At 38.7% G+C, this 9,777-nt stretch overlaps 1 protein-coding gene across 1 annotated transcript; it reads right to left on the reverse strand.

Annotated features, from left to right (window-relative positions):
- Window positions 1-452: 452 nt before the first annotated feature.
- LOC112571907 (receptor-type tyrosine-protein phosphatase kappa-like) lies at window positions 453-9,324 on the reverse strand. The gene is made up of 16 exons (XM_025251305.1): window positions 9,041-9,324; window positions 8,599-8,686; window positions 7,848-7,924; window positions 7,367-7,403; window positions 7,071-7,168; window positions 6,666-6,794; window positions 6,215-6,356; window positions 5,960-6,095; window positions 5,619-5,762; window positions 5,397-5,496; window positions 4,465-4,538; window positions 4,166-4,282; window positions 3,833-3,955; window positions 3,220-3,371; window positions 2,814-2,949; window positions 453-2,272 (listed from the first exon to the last, which is right to left on the reverse strand). The coding sequence occupies exons 8-16, from the start codon at window positions 6,050-6,052 to the stop codon at window positions 2,201-2,203; spliced, it is 1,011 nt and encodes a 336-aa protein (XP_025107090.1). The 5' UTR covers window positions 6,053-6,095; window positions 6,215-6,356; window positions 6,666-6,794; window positions 7,071-7,168; window positions 7,367-7,403; window positions 7,848-7,924; window positions 8,599-8,686; window positions 9,041-9,324; the 3' UTR covers window positions 453-2,200.
- Between the last annotated feature and the right edge of the window lie 453 nt (window positions 9,325-9,777).

The raw sequence follows: 9,777 nt of genomic DNA on the forward strand, positions 1-9,777 counted from the left end.
GTTGGAGACAGCCACCGGTACTCACCTTGTCCACCCCATTTACCGAGATAGACTATAATAGGAACGCGGAGGTAAAGATCAGTTTAAAGTCGTGTTCGCGCAAAGAACGAGGCTGTTTAATGTAAGTTTTCACAACGTTCTTATTCAGTTAATGTGTGAATACATTCATTAGAGCAGCATCACAAAAATAGGTTGCACTTACACACACAAGGAATGACAAGATCTCACATTGATACTCCGATACACTTAACGCTCTCAGCCACCAACAAAAGTCTGTAGTAATAACAAATAACAAAGTAAAGTAAAATATTAAGTATAGTCGAAGTACATTTGACAATGGAAAATAAACTGCTTTACAAATAATACTAGCAAAAAGACTTTAAAACATCAAGTATACTGTTTATAAGCAAATATGATTTCAGACGAGTGTTTGAATACTGCCTTTGATTGAGAATAACGAATGTGGTACGGAAGAGAGTTCCATTGTTTAGAAACACAGAAGGAAACATATATACTTTGTCCGTACATGTCTTGGTAGGTCATCTCTACTATCACATATTATAATCAGTCCGCTCGCCTATATATGGATTTACACATTGGTCTTAATGTCTGTATGTACCTGGATACAATTAACCTCAAAAGAGCTAGGGTCCTTTATTCAGTTCACAAATCCGCCTTCGAGAACAATGTTTTGAAAACACACCCGCTTGCTGATAACCTATTTACAGGTGTCAAGAGTGTCGATGTTCTGTGATCTACTTTGACACAATGGCGCTAACCGAATAATGAGAATACCCAAGTTTTATCACACCATTAATCTTTGATATGTACTTTTAAAAGGTGAACATGCCTTTCATAGTATACAAAGTATTCTTCAGAATAAAAGTAAAGAAAGTCAATCCATTATCCACGCATACTGACAGCGTCTATGTATTCGGTTTGTTTTTGTGGCGAGTTTATTGTTTAGTCTCTCTCTCTCACACACACACACACAGAAATTCCCGTTATACTATTTTACAAACTAACATCTGGTTAATGTCTGATGACTACTGTAAGCTACTGATGTTAGTGGATTAATGTTTGGTTTGCTTACTGCTGACATCATAATCCCCAAACCTGAAAGACCATAGACCGTACCTTAATTTCGAAACGAATTAATGTAAGTTAATTGCCTAATTAACATGAGAGTAAGAGACTCTGTCAGTAAATAACAAAGCAACACAACATGTGTGAGAAGAAGGGGGTGTCCTTTTCCTTCTTACACTCGGGTCCTACACCACTGGCATATACGATTTAACTGGCACAAACAATTAAAAAATACTTAAAACTTCAACAGATAGCTGAAGCACCGCGTGCCTTCAATCATTCGAGTTAGCTAAGGTCATATCCCCAGTACTGTTTACTAGAAGAGGATTCTGCATGGCATGGTCCACTAAAAGAAAGCAACTGTATGACACTTTTCTTTCAAAGCTTGTAATAGTACATATATACGCATCTCCTGTGGTCAACACACTTTGCCCCGAGACTTTGGCGATAATGTCATCAGAATATCGATGAGTATACAGCAGTCACTGTTAGCTTTAAAGCACATTTAGTATGTGGCTTAAATGTTCTTATCTGGCCTTTGGTGAATGTCGGACCACATTTTAAACCTACTAAAAATCATAAAGCTTACGTTACCACCCCCTTGGCCCAAAACAAGATTCATAAAGGGATTTAACTCCACAAACCTTTAGCTTCATAGGTACAAGTAGAGTAGCCTCCCTTAGCCCGTGTCGTTGAATAAAGACGATGAACAAAATATAACAATCATGAATAACGAGACCAGAGATAGCCGCGTATAGAAATAATTTTGTAACCTCAATTGGATATACCTATTTTATTTTTATTTTGCAAAAACGAGGTGCATTAAGAAGAATTAAGGCAGGCGAGATTTTTTTAAATTAACAAATTTTTGTATCTGTAATCATATTTTCACCAATAGTTATACATAGTATGTAATGATTTTTTTTAAAGTTAATATTTCGCGAACACCAGGGTAGCAACATCAATGTAAAGATAACACTTTAAAGAGTTGGCGTCATTGTCCTCAAGAGTCCTTTAGTTCTTTGTTCGAATTCTGTTGTTGATCAAGTCGTTGACTGGTGTCCATGTACAACATATTCTGTCGTGATGTGTTGGTGTGTTGGGAAATCGTTGTTTATGTGTTAGCATAAACGCGATTAGAATATTCATATTGCTGGGCCACCTCGTAGCAGAAGCGGTATTCCTCCTGGAACAGAAAAATCCAGTTAAAATTTTCAAAATAAAGGACATTTCTCGTGACATACTGTTCACATTGATAGAATGCTTTCACGTGATTATATATTTGCACACTTCTTTTCTGGTGAAATTTTAATCAGCCAGTTTGTCCGCTCGTTTGAAAGGACATACACATTGATAACTAGAGAGAGAGACATATCTTTAGTGGTGATGCCAGTAGAGTTATTGGTGAATACATTTGTCTCAAGTAAAAGTATCTGAAATGTTTCCTGGCCATAAAAGATTAATTCTTTCTGCATATTTGTTCCCTCCACTTGCTTGTCTGTCATTCTGTCTCTGTGTCTGCCTGCCAGCTAGTAAACAATATGTATGTCACGAGGTGCAAACTGGATTGTTAGCTAAAAGTAAACCTACTTTTATTTTATTATCAGTTCAATCAACTGAATGTTTGCCTTTAACCACACAGGAAGCGCCCCAGCGTTCTGTCAGCTAGGAACTACTTACTGAGACCTTTCCACTAGTTCTTGCATGGGTGACATAACACTACTCACCACGGATGTCACGGCTTGAGGTCTGACATAGTGCACACTCCGCACAGCTGAGTACACGTCCACCACACGATGATGTATGAGTCGTATTATCATGTCACACACAGCACACAACAGACCGCTTCTAGCTGCTCCATCACTGTTAGTCAAATAACAATGGGAATGGGGGGCGCTCACTAATACAGCGTATCACAGCATTTTGATCTTCTTAGTTTTGAATTTGCTTTTGTATAAAAAAAAAAGGACTGTAAGATACACGACATAGGCATGTATGTAGTTATTTTGTTACATTACAGTTAACTTAAAGTTCATTGATAGGCTATGTTTTATAAAAGTTGCGATTGATGCTGATAGCCTTAACAGCAGCCTTACAGAATTAACTTAATCTGAAACAGTCTGCTAAACTCACAAGCATTGAATGAGGAGAGGGCCCTGTCCCTTGCCCTTCATGGTGTCTACCAGGGTGACGATCAGTTGCAGGAGGTCAACTGTGTTGGCGGGTAGCTTGGACTTCCAGTCTTGATAGTGAAGCAACCGCACTTCTCGGGCTTCGTGCTTGTTCTATCAGACATGTACATTAGTTAGTCTATCCAATGCTGCAAACCTTTTTACTGGGTTTTTTCTTCATATTTTTCACAAACTCACCAAAACATTTTAGAAGTCCACCGAGTTCTTCAAATTCGCTCACAATTCATAAAAGTTTTTAATTGACATTTTCTAGATCGCATTGAAAGCTTTCTTTTTGAAACCGAATCTCTCGACCATCCTAGCCTTCTCGAAAAGGGTGGAACTGGTTTAGAGTACGTGAAATTATTCAGAAGTTCTCACGTTATGTTGGATTTAAATATACATAATTGTTTCTCGCTCCCAACTGTTTTCTAATACGATGTAACGAGTTTCAACTTGTCGAGTTTTGAAAGTTTGAATATCTAGGAGGGAATTAATAGAAACTAGAAATAATGAAGGGTGTTGATGGCATTTAACATACATTTATGTGTGTTACGAAAGGCGTCTTTACTTACCTGGAACATCAGATAATAACAGGTGAGACTTGCTCCCTGTTGTTCTACATGTGATAGGGATAGAGTGTAGGGGTCAATTTTAATTGTCTCTCCAGTTTTCATTGGCCAGAACGATGTTAGAGTCTATGCCAAAAAAAATAAAAAAATAAAAAAATTAAAGTCCACCAAGAATAAGGAGATGAATCTTAAAATGACACGTTACATTCATGTTCAATGAAAGGTATACTGCTATTACAGCTGAGTCTGTTGTTGGTGCCCTTTCCATCACGGATTAAAAAAAGTGAAAGAAAAGTTGACAGACAGGCAGAATAAACTCTTTTGTTCATTATCTACCTCTCCAAGAAAGACGATGCTGGTGACTCCACAGGTATCCACCAGTCTCCAGAAGTTTTTAACTGTTTCAGGCAGAGGATGCTGCGTCAGCACACAGCCACGTGCGTTCAACATGGTCTGAGACAAGAGTAAAGCAAGTCTTATCGTGTGGAGGTCTTGTTTCATTGATATATTTCACTATAGTCACAATAATCTGTACCTAAGTAACCACTTAATCATCCTTACATAGCTTTAGAGTGTAAGTGTCTGTGTGTAGCTTGGTCCAGCGCAGTCGCAACAGATGTCAGCTGACCACTTACCGGCATGTAGACGGCGTTTATATAGGAATCTCTGTCTTGTTCTTGTGGGGCCAGAAACACCAGGTGCTGGTCAGCTGGGGAACAAGCAGGCACAATCTTCAGAGGATCGTACGATATTTTTATCTACAACATATTTCTCCACAAGGAAATATTTAGGACACCTTGCTATCACATTCTCATAGCATCTACCGGCTGTACATAGCACACAGCTTACTCTTCCAGAAAGTGCGGCTAGTCGTACACCATATTGAAACACCACCAAAACCCCACGAGTTTCAGTAATTCTCTTAACTTACATCTGATTGAAAACCTGACTGCAGAACATTGACAGAGATGAACATACAGTGATAATCGACCACAATCTGTTATGGAAGGCTCCGATAGGTTCGATTGCCGAGCACTTTTTCACATTCAATATAATGTAATATATTTAATTGGTTCCGGAAACCACTAATAGCCACTTGTATAGGAGCCCAATGTTGTTCATCATATTTCACAGTGCAGCATGTATTAAAACAATGGGCTTGCTTCCGGCTCTGTGTTTTTCGATTTTGTACACCAATAATAACTTTACGATAAAAGCGATGTATTCCTTATTTGAAATCTTTGCTTTACTACCGCTTTTATAACTTTCGTTACATTCTCTGCTTTATCCAGGTCTCTTTATGTTTCAGAATTTTTTTAGACTGTCTACTTAATCCAGTCATAATGAATGTCTAATTAGACACTCGTCGCCACTCGCATAATTGGAGACTAGTTTTTTTTTAAATTAAATCTTTGTTCTTACTGCTTTAGTCTGTCATTCGCCTCAAGCACTAGAAAGTTTCTTGGACATCATGATGACCGTATGTTGAATATATAAACAAAAACACAGCACCAGCACAGAAGCTTTCCCATTTGTTTTAACCCGACGGTATTGGCAGATAACTCACCAGGTAGAGCGTATGGGTTACGGTTCTTGGATCTGTTTTCTTCCAGAGAGGCGGTGTGGTGTGTATGCGGCTCCAGGAGTTCACGCATGTGTTGTACAGTCTGAAAGACAAGTGTAAAATGAGAGTTAGCTGTCATAAACTTAGCTATTGAGATGCAGTAGAAAGCATTCAGTGAGTAAAAAGAATTAATATGTATGATATAACCATGTTTGCCATGTTTACCTTAAACTCTTTGTCGATCCGTTTGTTGGATTTAGTGGGCACGATGCGGCTTGGGAAGGCCAGGTCAAAAGAGGTCAAATCAAGTACAGCCTTCTCTCTGCTGTAAGCCTCGAGCACTGCTTCGTGCAAGAACGTGTACTGGTCCTGTTAGAAATAATGCAGTGAATAAAATGAATGGCGAATCTTATTTGGCTACTCCATACAGAAACTTACTAAATAGAGGCACAGCCCAACCCACGCACCCACGCACGGCACACACACATACACACAGAAATGTGTGTCAAATGTATTCTCTAAACATGAGCTCTAGCCTAGTGACAATACAGTGGAGTAGTTCCCACCTTGTTTTGTACCATCGAGCATCTATCATCTCTCAAGCGCTTAACCGTCTTGAAGAAGCTGACTTTACTCTCGTGACGCGCATGCTCTATCATCAAGTCCAGTGCAATGTAGGTTCCTGTTCGACCCACTCCAGCACTAATGAGGCATAAAAGGAATATTATCATCAACTGCATATTAATACACAGACTTCTGTTCATTTCTGTTCTGGAAGAATATTTAATGGAAATACGAGAAACGGCTTTGTCTCCCCTGACCTGCAGTGTACAAGGGGAGGTGAGGACGAGTTGCGGGGTGCTCGTGCTTTGACATCGCCCAGAAGTCGACGAGGTGGATGGCAGATGGAACAGAATGGTCCAACCAGCTCGTGTACTGATATTGCTCCACATGGCGGGTTGTCTGGTCGGTACGAAAAGTGAATGGACACAAATTTGAAAAGCTATAGCAACAAACATCTCAAGTACGCTAACTCGTGGAAAGTTCCAGAAAAGGTCAATAGCGGAACATGACATTAAAGCAAGTAAGAAAAGTAAGTAATTTAAAAAAGTTTTTGATCATCAGTCAGCCCCAACCTGAACACTACGATAAGGGAGCAAAAATATTAGTGATATATAAACACAATCACCGGAAACTGGGGTCGCTCGGGTCAACGGTCATGACGTAGTTTAATTTCTAGCGTCAAATAACGTGACGAAATAATTTGCTCACGTTGTTCACTCTGACGTCAAAAGTTCTGATGACGTAAAACGCTCTCTGTTCTTCCTCAATGCATTTCACTCCCACGTGTCCGTAAAGTCTTCTCTCATTCACTTCCGGCCAATAGTGGCAGCACTTGTTCTGGAACAGGAGCGATAACTTCGTCGTAGTTACCTTTCAGTTACCGTCTGAATGCAGTAATGTTAAACGTAAAGGGATGAAGAAGAGCTCCCATTCAAAGATGGAGTTGCTTTTGAATATGAAGATATATAATCAACTACTTTATAATTACAGAATTACATAAATACATTTGGGATAAAGGTGTCACGACCTGTGGCTCAAGGAGCAGTTCATTCAAAGTCGTTGAAGTAAGAAAAGGTTCATTCACAATAAAAACATTTGTATAGAAAAAATTACCTTTTTGTTCTCACTAAGGTTTGTCAACATGATTATCTGGATAACCTGCTCTTGCCACACCATCCGCCAAAAGTCGTCCACTGTGTTGTCTCTCGGTGCTGCAAAGTCCGATAACACTCGATTACTTTCTGATTACAAATAAATATTATTATTCGATTATACAGCGCATAGTCTTTTAGTATTCTTATATACAGTTTTGTCACACGAAAAACTCTTTAGAAAAGCTTCACCTTGTGATGTTACCACGATTAACGGATTACAACATAAGATCAGACAAAACGAAAAGGTGTACTGACCTTGAGCTGCGATATAGCCTTTGCTTTGCTTGTAACCCTGTTAGATAAAACGATTATTAAACATAGATGCCACTTTTAATAAATATGTTAAAAAGTATTGCTTCAAAACAGTGAATTTTAGATTGCATTGTATAACCAATTGCTTGGACATCTGACCATGTTTCCTCCGTAACAAAGCTGTCTCTTGAACAGATGTTTTACTATAGGTGTTTGTGTAATCTGTCTTTGCAGTGCAGACAGCACCTTGAAAACTAATATATTAACACCTACTGTAAATATGGACTAGAGGAATGAAGCAGGTCATTTTATATTATACAAATTTCTCAAATGTATTCAAAAGTAAGCATCAGTAGTAGATTCATTTGTCGGCACATTTTTGAAGAGCGTTACAGGTTGCAGATTGTGTGAAATTGGTTTTAATAAAGTTTTGACTTTTTGTGATACTAATGGAGCATATCTCAGGTGACCAAGTGCTTGAGACCTGTATGACACTGGCGTTAATGTAATCAGAAGCATCCTCTCCATCAACCTTTTGAAGAACAACACGGTTGAAATCATCTAGAAAGAGAGAAAAATTAAGATAAAAATAAACTCAACGATCTTTGATTTTACCATGTAAGTTTAGTTTTTTTGTGTGTTAGGATTGCATGTTACATTGTCAGTATTGGATTAGGATCAAAGGGAAGCAATTAGATTGGAAGGAAAGTGGTTCAGCTACAGCTAACGTGTATTTAGCAATATCCTCAGACAGGTTAAGACACGTTTTATCACCAACAGTCTGTCAAAGAATTAATAGAAAGTTAAATAATTTCCATTACAATGTTTGTGCTATTAGAAGCTGTTAGTTGCCATAGACGTGTTAACTGCTTACTGTCTAAAGGTCTACAAGACTGAAACCTTTTGACATCAGTATCCTTAGAGTGAACTCCCCATGTACACATGCCACAGACTCACCTAAGTAATACACAGTCACAGCTCTCCTCTTCGCTTCGCCTCAGCCTTCAAAACACACTCATACCTATGTACATTCCTGACGTCACGGGTTTTACTTCATTCTGTGAGTGATAGTTTTAGGTTTATGTTTAAAAAACTATGAGGGGTTGTATCCTTGGATTTTCTGAAACTCTTTCTATTACTGTAGTGTGATCAGCTCATTCATCTGACAACGATTTGCAATCCGTCAAACTTTAAAGCCAGAAAATAAGTGATTAACCGTCTCAGAGCGTACTCACAGGGTAGGATGCTATTAAATCGGTTTTTATAGCGGTTCTCGCTCATCTTGCCGATACTGCAGTCGTGGATCAGACCAGGGGGAAGGTTCTGGCAAGTGATGGTAAAATACTTTTATTTTATTGTAGTCGGAATATTGACTTCCAAAGAAATAAATTTGTTCGTTCAATTAAAAGAAATTCGAGAACAAACACTCTGACAAGTAAGCGATGAATATGTTCTTAATACTCGAAAATACAAGGGGAAACAAATTTTCAGGTTATCAGAATAAACTGAATGAAAATTGCGATTTGAGTTCTGATAAGGTAAAAGTAAATTTTTTGAAGACTGCTGATGGCTGTTTGTTTAATTATATAATTTTTTTTCATAATTGCCTGTGCTTTACTGAATACTGTTCACTGTTCAGTAAAGACAGTGTACTATATTTTTGTGACACTTCCTTACCGAAAACTCTTCATACAGTTTTTTGCTGCGCAGTCTTTCCGTAACGTATTTGCTCAGAGACTTGAGACTCACGTCAGCTCCGTGGAATTTCGAGACTTTAGCGTACAGTTCTTCCCCGCCTCGCAATTTTCTTCTGCGTCCTCGTCAGCTTCCTCTGTGTCCATCCCCCTTCTGTCGCCGTCCCTGACATCGATCTTTCTCGATGTTTCCTTCTTTCGGTAGAGTTGTTCGCTGCGTGGCTAAGTGATGAGGGTTTTCATACATGGCGGAAGAACTCACCGAAGTTCCTTTATTGAGGTCAAGAGAAAGATGCATGTTTGAAGTCTATGAAACTAAGTGTGAATTATGTAATGTACGAATAATGATTACGAAAACGATGCTATTAGCAATTGTTGTTGATCGATAGGAAGAGACGAAACGAAATGATTTGAGTCACAAAGAGAAGAACGTCTGAGTTGTATACTTTACACCACTAACCACTAACACTGACAAGGAAGACAGAGAGAGGTAGTGAAGAGAGAGAGAGGTGGAGAGAAAGAGAGAGAGGTGGAGAGACAGACAGAGGGAGGAGTTACCATGAACGTTGGAAACATCGGGGTTATCAGGATGGGATGTTCTCTCGATGGCCTCTTAGGAGAAGCCACCTTTTCTTTAGAATCAGCCATTTTGTTTAAACGACGTCGTCTTTAAAAATAAACAAACACAAACATTTGAAATATTACAATTTTCCTGGAAAA

Source organism: Pomacea canaliculata, linkage group LG9 (assembly GCF_003073045.1).
Source record: "Pomacea canaliculata isolate SZHN2017 linkage group LG9, ASM307304v1, whole genome shotgun sequence".
NCBI lineage: Eukaryota > Metazoa > Mollusca > Gastropoda > Architaenioglossa > Ampullariidae > Pomacea > Pomacea canaliculata.